The 13,952-nt window shown below is 53.6% G+C and overlaps 1 protein-coding gene across 1 annotated transcript in view; it reads right to left on the bottom strand.

Annotated features, from left to right (window-relative positions):
• The window catches only part of GFPT2 (glutamine-fructose-6-phosphate transaminase 2), a 42,018-nt gene extending 35,146 nt beyond the window's left edge, over window positions 1-6,872 (bottom strand). Inside the window, exon 1 of the mRNA XM_032846835.1 lies at window positions 6,680-6,872. Within this exon, the coding sequence (XP_032702726.1) occupies window positions 6,680-6,872 (193 nt within the window). The remainder of the gene's footprint in view (window positions 1-6,679) is intronic.
• Window positions 6,873-13,952: the final 7,080 nt, after the last annotated feature.

Here is a 13,952-nt window from a genome sequence, read left to right as displayed (position 1 = left end):
CCCTTGCTCCCCATATCCCTCCCTCCCTTGCACAGGCAGGATGATGAAATCCCAGAAATGTCTTGCCTTGGGACAGAGACTGCTGTGGCCTAACCAGCCCAGCTCAGCACATGTCCCATGCCCACACCCCACCCCAGCATCCAGAGTTTCCAAAGAGCTTTTCAGGGCCTTACTCTTAAATCTGAGGGGGAAGTGAGGGAACAAAATGTCTAGAGGGAGAAAAGTCGAGATAAACTCCAGAAAAGGCTCCAGATGTGATGCAGGATGGAGACTAGCCCTTTGAAAGGGCACTGTGGCCCTTTCTGCCTGGCTCATCTTGAGGGTCTGGGGGGTTCTAGCACTCCCTCTGCAAAAGGGCTTGAGTGATTGTACAGGTGACTCAGGGCCAAAGGCACCAAGACAAGGCCCTTCCACACACACAAGGGACACTCAACCTCCAAGTGACAGATAATCCCCGGACACAGGGCCAGAACTAGAAGCAGTGAACTCCTGGAATCTTTCTAACCCCTGGAATGCCTGGGGTGGTGGGGAGGGGAGCAGGGACTGTCTGAGGCCTAGAGGACAGGGGAAGAGGTCAAATTCACAGTGGGCAGGCTGGGGTCTGTATTCTGAAAATGTGGCTGTAGTTTTCGAAAATCTGTCCCTCCCTCCGAGCATCAGCTTCACAATGAAAGCCCTGTCCTCACTGTGAATGGGGGGTGGGGGGGAGACAGTTCTGGGTAGAGATCCAGCCTGCACCCCACCAGGGTGAGGACTCAGCCCCTGGGTCCACATCACCACCCAGCCAGACTGGGACCACCCCTCCCCCAGACCAAGGGTGATCCTTCCACCACCATCCCATGCTTCTCAGTATTGAAGGGGCTGACCTCCTTAGCCCTCGAGCCTAGGTCAAATTAGACGCTAGTCCAATTTTCAAGTAGGGTCACTCCCCACCCAGACAAAAGACATGCTTGCCGGTTGAACTTCAGTCTCAGAAAATTCCTGAGTGTGTGTGTGTGTGTGTGTGTGTGTGTGTGTGTGTGTACATCTATGTGTGTGTGTCTGAGTATCAGGGGCGTGTGTGTGAGTGAGCACGTTGGTGTGCGTGAATACATATGAGTACGTGTGGTGTGGGGATGTGTAGGAGTGTGAATGTATTTGAGCATTGGATATGTGTGTGTTTGAGTGTTGGGTACATGTGAGTATGAGTGTGAACGTGAGCATGTATGGCTGTGAGAAAGGGTTTGAGGGTTGGGTGTGTGTATGTGGTGTGCTAGGAAAGGGGGGACAGGCCTACTCTCTTGGGTGAGGCCCCAGGTTGGGAAGCCCACTGAGTGGTGCCCTCTCTGGGCAACACCATCTTGATGAAATGGGGACAATTGTGGCTACCTCCTCACAGAAGTGAGAGCAGAGGCAGAGATCCCACGCCAAGGTTCTCACACCAAGACATGGGGATTGGAGGGCCTGGCTCAGGGTCAGGACAGCCTCTCCCTGCCTCTGGTCTCACTGGGACTCCATGGGTTAAAGTTACCCCACCACAGGAATCCCTGTGATAACAGGAGACTCAGCTTCCTGCAGTAAACGTGTTGGCATTTCTATTTTTAATAAAAAAAGTTCTTGGTGTCCCTGTCATTTTAGGATTTTATGAAGAGCAAAGGGAGAAGCAACATATACTCTACATTGTACTAAAAAATACTTTAAAGGAAGTGTAAGTCTTGTTTAACCTGCCAAAATTTGGCTATAAAAAATGATCAGATGATCAGATGAAAATTCTTTATTTTCGCATCAGATTAATCTCTGAGAAGTTTCTCTTTAGGGTGTTTGTTGCCTCAAGTCCATCTTCCTTTATAAGCAAATTTCATGAACTATAAAAACAATCTTTCAATTTAAAAGTACTGCCTCCTTGTGTTACGTCACAAAATTTCCAGAAGGTTCTTGTGAACTTGGGAAACCCCTGATGAATAAGACTGACTGAGGGAGGAGTGGCGTGACAATGGGCAGGAAGAGGGGGACGTGGGGAGATCACTTCCAGCACTGAGCCCCTTTCCAGCTGGTTTCTGTGAAGCCCTCTGTCTGAATGCCCAGGGGAGTCCTGCTGGCAGGATCTGAGCTCCCGAGAGCCAACCGCATGCATCTCTTCTCAACCCCATGCTTAGGGACCTCACACTCAAACTGATGACCTGAAATTAGCCATGGCGAGCCACTTGTCAAACATTTATCTGCACATCCCCAAGCAGGGGCTCTGTTTTGTAAGGTTCTTATGGCTTGGAGAGGTAGCAAGGCAAGTGACCTGACCCCAGAGTCTATGTCCCATCAACTCCAGCTTAGTCCCTTCTGTGGCATCCATCCATGAACTGAACCATTGTAGGGAGGAAAGGGGTGTCAAATATGATGGAGTTCCCCATGCGGGAAGAAGTCTGGGACAAAAGGGTGAGTTCTCTCCCATGTCATGTAATCTCCCTGGATGTCTGAAATGAGAGACAAGCCCCCTAAGCACATGACAAGCTTTCGTGAAGACCACCATGCAAGTGAATAGACCGTGTGTGTGCGTGTGTGTGTATGTCCCAGCCCCCCTTGATTCTGAGGGATAAAACCATGCCTACTTCTTGCAGGGAAGAGATGAGTGGGAAGACTATAGACATGGAGGGAGGGTAAGATGGAGTGAGTGTTGTATTTACATGACACAAGACCTGACTTCTAGAAAAACTGTGAAAACTATTTGGTCGAACTGGGTATGTGGTGCATGCCGGTGAAGGAGAGAGTCTTTGACTGATTCCTACACTCACCTCTGACTGTGGTGGGTCCAGTCTGCAAGTCCTGGGACCAGGGGACTTGGGTGTGCACATAGGGCACAGAGGGGATACCGATGGCCCTCAGCTCAACATCTTTTTGGCCATATCCTGACATCTGGGATTAGCAACACTGGGTGATTCTTGGGGAAGACACCTAAAAGCCAGAGCCCAAATATAGCAGGGTACATAATGGCCCTCAAAGACATCAGGTCCTAACCCTAGATTCTGTAAAAATAGGTATATGGAAAAAGGTCTTTACAGATGCAGTTAAGTGAAAAATCTGGAGATGGGAGATTCTCCTGGATTATCCAGGTGAGCCCTAGATTCAATCACAAGTGTTATAAAAGGGAGGCAGAGGAAGATCTGATATGGAATTGGGGAAGGCGATGGGACCACAGAGGCACATAACGGAATAAGGAGACACGGCCAAGGAATCCTGGCAGCCGTCAGAAGCTGGAAGCAACAAGGAACAGATTCTTCTGTAGGGCGTCCAGAAGAAAGTGGGGGCCCTTCTGACACCTTGATCTTGGCTCGGTAAAACTGACTTTTGGACTTCTGGTCTTCAAAACTGTGAGAAAATAAATTCATGTTGTTTTATACCAGCAACTTCGTGGTAATATTTTGCTGGCGGCCACTACTACGCCAACTAAGACAAAAGGCAATGCATTCAAAGCGAGGGTTTTCGCTTCTAGCAAAAACCAAAGAATCTGTTCCTTCTCCAGAGCCAGCTTCACCCCCCGCCTCATAGATGACTCAATGCAGTAAGTCGTAAAGGATAGGGAAGCCTGAAGAATTCATCGACCAGAAGTGCAAGCCTCCTTGCCCAGTGTCCATACATGTGCGGTCCCTGCTACCGTGCTTTTGGACAGCCTGTGTCTTCAGCTGGGCGCCCCTGTCCCTCCCCGGCCCTCCTGCCTCTACTTCTCTCTCTAGAGCTCGTACTTGTGGCCCCGTTCCTGGCAAAGTCAGGGCCCCCCGCCTCTGTGACGCTAGGGTCTCAAGCTCAGACTGCACACGGGTCATCCTATAATGTCAGTGAGTAAGGGACCTGAGCAGGAGAACCCGGGAAGCCTGCACCCATCATCCCAGGAGCCACGGTGTACTCTGCAGATAGATACACTCAGCAGTGCTCACCTTCTTCTCCTTTTTTTTTTTTCTTTCAAGAGAAGCTGAAAATCCCACCTCCTAATGTAAAATCTCCCGATTGTGTCATTTGGTGGCTGTAAGAAATAGTTTGAGCCCTGGGTACCACACAGAAGGATGGGCACCCACTGTCTGGCACAGGTCCCAGGGTTCTCCCCGTCTGACAGCATTTACCTAATGGGTTATCCCACCCCTGCTTGGTGACCACCTCTGCATCCCCTCTCTGACTTCTGGGCTCTTCTCTGAGGGCAGGATCATGCCCCAGAGGCCCCAGGTCCTGACAAACACAGGACCTCTCCAGGAGCAGTCAGTCACTACTGAATGAGTGAAGAAGGAAGGAGAGGAGGAAAATCAGCAAAATGCCAGCAACTCTCAGATGTCAACACAATCACCTCTGAGGGTCTGTGTCCCTCTGCTGTGCCCTCAGTGTGCTTGGAACTCTGAGCAGTTCTTAGCCCAGCTAGGACTGGGTCTGGCTTTCTGCAGGAGACCCAGGGAAGATGAAGTGGAGACTGGTCATTCTTAGCAACCGTTGGCCCCTGTCGGACCTCAGCCCTGGAGACTCCACCTCTGAGGAGGCTTCCAAGTGGCAGATCACAGTGGGGCGAACGCCAGCCCAGAAAGAAGGCCTAAAACAACCCCTCCTGGACAGAGATGGGCACAGACCTCTTCACGCCTCAGCGTCCCCGCACGGAAAGCGACAAGGGTAAGTGACTCATTCCAGGAGCATCTTTGTAATTTTCACCCTATCCTTGCATCCAGTATGCAACCATTTCCTTAGTATTTTTCTAGAAAAGTGATGAAGTTTCTGAAAGCCTAAATAAATGCACTACAAAAAGACACAGTCATGAAAAGAAAACCAGTATCACTTGCCATACATGTACAGGCCATCATCCGGGGAAAAAACAAAAAACAAACACCAGAATAACGTGTTTAATTCTAGCCAGCTGCTGCTGTTGAGGTCTGAGCTCGGGACAGTGTCCTCCTTGCAAGGGGTGCCTGGCAAGTGTAAGAGAGCTGTAAAAGACATCTTAGCACCCAGCTGAGACTTTCTCCTGGCTACTTGAAAAGGAAACAACTTTCCCATGTGGGAGTTGCACATGGCTCCCTGCCTTCACCGGGGCACGCAGGGTGGGATCTACTTGGGGGTGGGGGGCGGGCTAGGTAGTTACAGCCCAGAGCTCATCTTTTCCTTAGGGGACAAAACATGTGCGGCCCCTTAAGAAAGCAGAACAAAACCCCAGATCAGGAGAGTCTGAGTCCATCTCTCTCCACTAGGCTCAAAGCACTTCAGAGAAAGCTGGATGCAGGTAGGAAGCAGGAAAGAAGGCTGGGGTGCTGGTGGAGGTGGGGCGCAGGAGGGCACCTGAGAAGAGGAAGGAGGGAGGGTACCACCGCCAGAGGGGCAGACCCTCCCAGAGCAAATGTCTTGGTCAGTCCACCAGTCTGGCTCTAAGGCCTCCCATCAGGGGCCTTGAATGCCGCACTGAGGGGTTTAGAACCCAAAGGGCTTTGGCAAAACCTCCACTTTTACCTCCTCTCTCTGCCCAGAAACACCCACAGGCGCCCTATACATTGTTAATGACGCCCTGCAACCCTGAGATTTTTGCTGAAGGTTCAAGAATTTAAATTGATGCCTGCTTGGGCTGGGGAAGGCTGCATCCCAAAGCCGGCTGCGGATCCTTGGTAAGACGTTCGTTTTCACTTTCAGCAGCGACTGGCCTCAGAAACAAGGCCTGTATAGATCTTGGCCCAGGGCTGACCGCTGGCACATCCCACCCCACAGCCCCCGGCGAACTCAGACAGAGGCCTTTCATGGCTTCAAAAGTTCCACCAGGTCCTCCAGCCACAGGAGGCTGGAATGGGTAACTGAATCCTGCTCAAGCTAAAAAAAAAAAAAATGCACAGTGACCTTTTGTCCCAGCAGAAGTTCCCGGCCGGCCCTCTCCCCAGCCAGCGGAGGCGGCCCAGCCAGGAGAGTAAGGAATTGCAGATGTGCGCGAAGGGCGGCAGCCGCCCTCCCCACTGCCCAGCCGTCTCCCCGGACAGCACCGAGTCGCCACGGTGTTCAGGACTCCCGAGCCCAGCCCTGCTCCCCATTCCGGATTCCCTCTCCCAGCTTCACTCGAGGCTGCCTCTTCCTCAAGCCTCGCCGAGAGCCCTTTCCGCCAAGAGGTGGCAACACGGAATCAACCCAGGGACAGAGGTTCATTTTGGGACGCGAGGAGAACGCACAGGCCCTTCCCGAGCGCAAGAGGGCTGCTCCCGACGCCAGGGGGGCTAGTCCCGCGGGCTGCCGGGAGGGTGCAGGTGGGGCCGCCTCTCCTCGGTGGGCGCGGTAGGCTGAGAGCCGGGTTAGGTACCCCGCGCCCGGGATGCGTGAGCTTGCGCGTGGCCGCCTTTGTGGGCGACTTGGTGGCGCTTTCCGTACTGGACATGGGGTGGGGGGTGCGAATACTTCTGTATTGTGAAGGTCCAGGCCCGGGACAGGACCAGTTCTGGCTCCTCTGTGGAGGGCTGGGCCGGGTCGTCCTGACCAAGTCCCGGACCGAGGGTAGACACCCTCCTCTCCCACACCTCCCAGGAACAGCCACTCGGGGACCGGGGACAGGAGAGGACATGCCCGGACGGTGATAGCCCCTAGTTCTAAGACGGGGGCAGATCGATGCCCCCGTTCCGCACCACCTCCGGGTCCCCAGCGCCCCGTTCTCGGGTCCAGGCGCCCAGAGGCTGGGGGGCGCGGAAGGCGCGCCCACCATACTCACCGCACATCGTGACTGCTGCTCGTACCCTTCGCGGCTCGGGGACTCTGCACGTTCTGGACACTCGGAATTCCGTGCGCGCCTGGCACTCCGCGGGCCTCGGCTCCCGCTGCCCGGCCTCCGGCCCTTTTAGCTCGGAGCCCTCCGCCAGAGGCGGGGCCGGGGCGGGGCCTCCTCCCGCCTGCCTGCTCCCCATTGGTCCCCGGTTGTCGTGACAACGGCGGGGACTGGGCCCCCGGGAGGCAGGGAACCCGGTGAGGGGCGGTTACCGGCTCCCCCGGCGCGTGGGCGTCGGGTCCTGGACGTGGACTGGGGGCGGCAGACGATCTGAGGTCAAATCCAGACTCAAAACGATCTAGGCGTGGGCCCTTGGGCGGGGGACTGAGTCGCTCCTTGCTTCAGTTTCCCCGTCTGTAAAATGGGATGACAGTGGACCCTCACTACCGGGTCCTGGTGAGGATTAAGACAGTCTGTGAAGGCACCGAGCACAACGTCACACACTCTGCGCCTCCCCGGTGCGCCCCTCTCTGTGCCGGGCTCCTCCCAGGGCGCACGGGAGGCCTTCAAGCCTGCTCCCTCTCCCTGTGAAGAGGGAACTCTAGAGCCCCCCCGGATAGATGAAAAACTGGGGCCCCTCCCAGGTGGAAAGGGGCTTTGCCCTAACGGGGAGGCCAGAATTGGCAACTTCTGGCAGTGGCAGAAATCGAACCCAGGATTTACTGGAGAGATGGAACTGGAAGGCGGGGATTCCCCAGGTCGTGAGCGCAGCTGGGGCGACCCGGGGAGCCGCCCCCCCGCCCTGAGCCTCGCTGGCCCGTCTGTCCTCAGCGCACTGGCACGCGCCGGCCAGGGGCTTCTTCGCCCGCCCGCGATCCTGGAGCCCGAACCCGGCCCCGCCGTGAGTCACTGGGACCCGCGTTCCTCCGCCCTGGTTCCTGGCCGTCTCCTCCCCTCCCTTCTGCTCTCCCGGCCTCGGTCTCCCGAGGAAGGTCACGAGAACTGGCCCAACATTTGCGTACTTTGAAGCCATCTGGTGTTTTTTATTTTACTTTAAAAAAAAAAAAATCTTGAAATTCTAAACAGATCCTCCCCAGTGGTGTTAGAGAACAAAACGAAGCTTTCTGCGTCTTGTCTGGGGCATTTTCCCCCGATGTAATCTCCCTCTAGCTTCACCACGGTTCTGCAGGTCCTTGTTTTCCCCATTTGCCCCCTGAGGATACTGAGGCTCAGCGACAGTAAGGAAGGGGTTTGGTTGACTCATTCTGCGGGGAAATAGTGGAGCCGGCTCTGGAGCAGCCTTCACTGTGCAGGGCTCTACATTCATTCATTCATTCATTCATTCATTCCTGAGCAGTGGCTTCATGCCTGTCCTGATGCTTAAGGGGACTTCATGATGAGTGAGAGTAATCCAGCCTGGGCACCTGTCTACCACTTATGGAGTGGTGGGAGGGAAACACTAATGCACCCTCACACAGAAAGCGAGAAAATTCCAGGTGGGGTTGGCATTACAGGTTGGTGGGCAGGGTGGGTTGATGGGGAGGGTGCCAGGCTCTGCCTGGGGCTGGGCTGGGTCTGGAATTGGTGCAGGTCGGCGCAGAGCCAGGGCAGGTGGCCAGAGGAAGCAAGCAGGCTTGAGAAGGGAAGTTCAGGCATGTGCAAAGGTCCTGCTCCTGAGGACCAGAGTTCCACCCCAGACCAGCATGAGGTCATCAGGCCCTCTCCCAGGCCCAAGATGCCAGGAGCCCTGGGGTCCTACTAGGGTCCAGATCTGCCTCCCAGCCTCCTTGGGGATTCACAGCTCCCCACTGTGGTTAACATTATCCCCCCTGCTCTGGGGACTGGTCATGTGGCCTGGGCCTAGCCACCTAGCCATGTGGTCCCCCTGGCCTTGGCATTGGTTCAGGGAGCAGCGTGTGGCCCATGCTGGGCTCTTGACAACCTGTTCAGGGACATGGGGGAAATCAGAAAATATAAGCTTCTTCCCTGTCTGGTGGCACAGCTGGTTGGAGGGCAGGCGGGTAATGCTGGGGACCCTCTTGTCAACTTTGGGGTGGGGTGGGGAAGGGAAGGGATGTCTGAGAGTGCAATGCAGAGCAAAACAGATCTCTAGAATGGAGGAAGATGTACATTTTTTGGAGCCCCTGGATTTAGCTGGGCCCAAAGCCAGAATTTATCCCTGGAATTCCCATCTTCCCTTGAGGCACTCTGAAGTGACTTCTGTCATTTGCAACGAATAGAGTCCTGACTCCTTCCACTTTCAGGAGCTGTTCAGGGGAGCAGTTAGGCAGCTGGTGCCCCCAGCCTATAAGGTGCTGCTGGTTAGAGCCCCTGCCTACCCTCGGCCTTAACAGGGACCTCTCCTGGTGCAACCCAGGAGGCCCCTGGGATTTGGTAAAATAAAGCGATCTGCCCGAAGTCACCCAGCTCGGAAGTAGGGGGCTGGTTGGGATCAGGAGGTCCAGGCTTAGCCCCTGTCAGAGGAAGGAGGATGGAAGACCACGCATAGACGCCCTCTCCCAGTCTGGCCCCATACCTGTGCTCCCAGGAGAGTGAGCCTGAGTGGCTGGAGCCCAAAGCCCTCGGGGCTCTGGCCCCACTTTCCAGGAGTGACCTTGACCCCTCTGGCCCACAGAGTAGGACCCTGTGCTCTGATGGCAGAGAGCTGCCCCCAGCATGGCTCCTTCATCCCACAATGCTTTTTTTTCAAACGTTAAGTCAACTTCTAAGTTGGGGGATTTGTTCATTGACTGGTTTCTTCCATACAACCCAGAGAGCTACTGGCGCCTCCCACGCTGTCCACTAAAGTCCCACGACTCTCCTGGTAGACATAGAATGTGCCTGTTCTCCTCCGGCCACAGGCCCTGTTCAGCTGCTTTTTTCTGTAACATTTCTCCACTGGGGCTTGGAGAGGGCTGTGGGATCCACAGCCATTGGGGTCCTCCTGCCAGTCTCCACTTACCCCAGCTGGGCTGGGCCCACCAGGGGACCCCAGGGGTAGTCACCTGTGCCTCCTGATCTTCCTGTTGCCTCCTGGTCCTTTTTTCCTGGAAGAGATACATTTTCATTTTAGGAAATGAAGAATAAAAACATTTTTAAGGGTTAATCGTGTCAGCTTTTTACAATGCTTCCAAACATTATTCTTTGCATTGGTAGTTAATATATTTTTTAAAGGATTTATTTATTTATTTTAGAGAGAGATAGAGAGAGAGAGCGCAAATGAGTGGGAGGGGCAAAGGGAGAGGGAGAGGGAGAGGAGTCTCAAGCAGACTTCCTGCTGAGCTTGGAGCCCAACATGGGGCTCAATCCCACGACCCTGAGATCAGGACCTGAGCCAAAACCAAGAGTCTGATGCTCAACCTACTGAGTCACCCAGGTGCCCCTGATAGTTATTATTTAAAAAATAATATGGTTGTGCCACAAATACTCCTTTAAAGCCAGAGTTCGGTTTCTAATTAGAAAGAATTTCAAATCGGGGACCTGGGTGGCTCAGTTGGTTAAGCATCTGCCTTCAGCTCAGGTCATGATTCCAGGGTCCTGGCATCGAGCCCTGCATGGGGCACCCTGCTTCGCTCCGTGGAGAGCCTGCTTCTCCCTCTCCTTTTACCCCCTGCCTGTGCTCTCTTGCTCGCTCTCTCTTTCAAATAAATAAATAAATGAAAGGAAGGAAGGAAGGAAGGAAGGAAGGAAGGAAGGAAGGAAGGAAGGAAAGAAAGGTGGATTCCAAACCATGCTGTGAAGCCCGGATCTGGACCAGGAATGCCAATGCTGTCAACCCACTTCTGGGGCCATTGTACCCAGGAAAAGCTGGACTCTGCCCAGCCAGGAGGGGGTGGGGGTCCACATGGTTGAGCAGAACTCTGGGATTGCATGCGCTGGCTGTTGGATATGGGTGAGTGGAGAGCAGCGGGGTACCTTGGGCCTCTCCGACCAAGACGCAGGGGCTGGTGATGGTAAGCAGTGTATTATTTCAGGCAAGCATCTCCTCTGGGACAAAAAAAGGCACCAGATCCACTCTTTACCCCTCCCCCCTGGCTCTGTGCCCTGGGATACTGGCCTTCCTGGGGGTCTCAGGCCCTCTGGCTTCTGGTTGGTCTGGAGAGGGAGTGGACGCAGTCAGGGTGGAAATCTGCCCCCTGAGGCCTCAGGTTCGGTCTGGTGGCCTCTCTGGCACCACCCTGTCTGGATCTTGCCCCTTCAGGTCTCTGAGTGGTTATGCTCAGCATGAGCCCCCACCCCCTAAACTGGCCCCGCCCAGCTCATGGCCTTAACCTTCTACACTGCCTTCCGGAAATGCTCTGTCATCCCGTCTGAGGGGTGACCCAAGGTGACTAGCTGTCTGACTTTTCTTGGGACCACCTTGGGTTTAGGACTGAGGAGGTTCCCACCTCCCCAGCAACCCCTTGGTCCTGGACAGATTGGGCTGCTGCTCCCTCTGGCTGCCATGGATTTCAGCGGGGATTCTGATACTGGGTTCTTGCTTTCCCCGCCTCCTGTCTGGGGAAGATGAGATCAGGAAGGGCCTTGTAGGTAGCTGAGTGGACTATTCCACACCACTGCTCACATCCTGCAGATTCTGGTGCTGGGAAGGGAGGCGCTCTCCGAGGGTGGTGGCCCATGTCCCCTCTGAGTCGTCCGGGCTAACAGTGGCCTGGGGCTGTGATTCTTGGAGCCTAGCGCAGGGACAGAAGGTGAAGGTTGGAGACTCTTCTGGCATCCCCCTGCATCAGACAGTGTCTGGGTCCCAGAGCAAACCCAAACCCATTCTTGCCTCCTGCGCAGCCTGGTTTGAGAACCTTCTGGACCCTGCTGGGGCAGAAGGGAGGCTTCGAGGAGGGTCTGCCTGGGTGTTCACTAGGCACGTGGGCAGCCACGATGTCTGGGGTGACCAATGGGCAGAAGGGACATTCGCGCCTGTTCTCCTCTCCTCTGGGGACGACACCTTAGATTCCTCTGTGGGATCACCCCTTCTCTCCTCTCAACCTGCTGGGTCCCGTGTGGCTGGCTTCCTTCCCAGCTGCTGTGGCGGTGTCTGGCCCAGGCCTAGCAATGAGGGCACCACCCTCGGAATGCGGGGGTTGGGTCTGGGCTGGCAGAGGGACCTAACTCAGATGGATGAGAACCAGTGAGTATCATCCCAGAGGAGCACTGCAGGACCCATCGGGGAAAAGGGAGTTTACTTTCCAGGAAAGTCACTAAGGAATTAGGATATTGGACTGGGGTGTTGTTTGGCCAGCTTGACCCCAATGGGGAGAGTTCAAGAGTGTAGATAAAGCAGAGGAAAGCAGATCCAGCCCTGCCTGAAGGCATGCATGCCTGAACTTCTCCAGCATTCTGTCCTTGTTGGGGTGCCCCCCCCAACGCTGGCTTACCTGGTTAGGTTGACCCTTGCCCTCAGGGACTGATGCATTATTTGCCCTCCTCTGTCCTCCCTAGCCCCTACCCAGTCACTGAGTTGGCGGTCATTACCTTCCTGTCCAGTGGGCTGTGGAGGTGGGTCCTTCCTGGGACCAGGTCCTCCAAGCACTGATCTTCATGACGTTCTCCTGGGAGGTGGGTAGCACTACCACCAGTTTCTGTGACTCGAGAGCTGATCATTACCATAACTTTGACTTTCCATGGAGCGTGGGGAGGTAGGGGGGTCTCACAGCTGTTGGGGCTTCCCTATTCTGTGGGCCCATGAGGGTTTTCCATATCTTCGGGAATAATCGGACCTGTCTACCAAAACCATCCTTCTTTTCTTGTCAATGGCAATCAGAGTTTTCAACTTCCTTAGAAATATCTTTGTGCTCTTTTTTTTTTTTAAGGTTTTATTTATTTGAGAGTGAGAGAAAAGTCATGGCGGGGGGGTCTGAGGGAGAAGCAGACTCCCTGCTGAGCAGGGAGCCTGATGCGGGACTTGATCCAGGGATTTTAAGATCGTGACCTGAGCCAAAGGCTGTTGTTTAACCAACTAAACCTCTTAGGAGCCCAAATCTTTGTGTTCTTGGCAAGTATGTAAAAACACACACACACACATACACACACACACACTTTTGTTTTGAAAAATTTCAGAAATAGTCTCATGAACTACTCATCACCCAGAGTCAACAATTAGTTATTCACGTGTAACTGATTTTGTCTCAACTATCTCTCCAGCTTTTGTTTTGGAGTAAGTCCTGATCTGATTTGATTCCTTAATAACTCATGACGTTTAAGGCCCTTAAGACTGTAATACCGGTACCACACCAAACAAAATGAATAGTAACACGTTAATGTTATTTGACACTCACCTCATCTTCCTCATCTTTAATATTGATAGGCATTGGGGTATATTCAACATTCCTTGATTGTCTCAAAATGTCTTTTTATAGCTTGTCGGTTTATTTTTTATTTTTATTTTTTGGCTTGTGGGTTTAAATCGGGATGCCAACAGCATTTACCCATTGCCTTTGGCTGGTATGTCTCTAAGACTTTTAAATTTAGAATCCGTGAAAACATACACAACCTCCCTCCCCCACAGGCGATGGTCTGATATTAGCAAGTGTTTTTACACCAGGCAGGGCTCCGAGCTGGCAGGAGGCTGTGTGCGGGCCACGTGCCACTGGTAAAGCAGCAGCCCCAGGGCCCAGAGCAGACAGGAGGTGTGGAGACCAGAGAGCAGGTCTCTGGCCTGGAGCTGGGCTGGTCAGGTTTGCACTCTGGCTCTCTGCAGCCTTGGGGTATATGGCTTTGAGCAAAGCGTTCTTCTCTTCCAGAAGATGGAGGAGAGCAGGCTATCCTATCTAGTGTCTGAGAAAGCACCAGTGAGTACATCCTTCCAGAGAGAAATGTGGCGATATGTATCAACAGGGGCCTGATGTCAGGAAGTGTGAAACATACCCTCTATGAAATGTTGTGCAACTCTGAGACTCTGGGGGTCGGGGGTGGGAAACAGGGGGTGTGTAGAGGCTATGTTATTTGGTAGAAAAAAAGGGCTACAAAGATGCTGTCTTGTGTATGCCCCATTGCACTTGGTTTAATAGATAACAGCTTCAGTGAAATACCATAGAATTCAGCCCTTTACTGAGCACAAGTGAATGGTTCGAAGTCTCTTCTCGGAGTTGTACAACTCTCACCACAATCTGTTCAAGGATATTTCTTTTCTTTTCTTTTCCTTCCTTCCTTCCTCCCTCCCTCCCTCCCTCCCTCCCTTCCTTCCTTCCTTTCTTTCTTTCTTTCTTTTTTTTTTTTAAAGATTTTTGTTTATTTGTCAGAGACAGCGAGAACGCACAAGCAGTGGGAGGGACAGAGGGACAAA

This window comes from Lontra canadensis, unplaced genomic scaffold (assembly GCF_010015895.1).
Source record: "Lontra canadensis isolate GAN:19392208 unplaced genomic scaffold, GSC_riverotter_1.0 scaffold181, whole genome shotgun sequence".
NCBI classification, from domain to species: domain Eukaryota; kingdom Metazoa; phylum Chordata; class Mammalia; order Carnivora; family Mustelidae; genus Lontra; species Lontra canadensis.
This window is presented reverse-complemented; position numbering and strand designations above follow the sequence as displayed.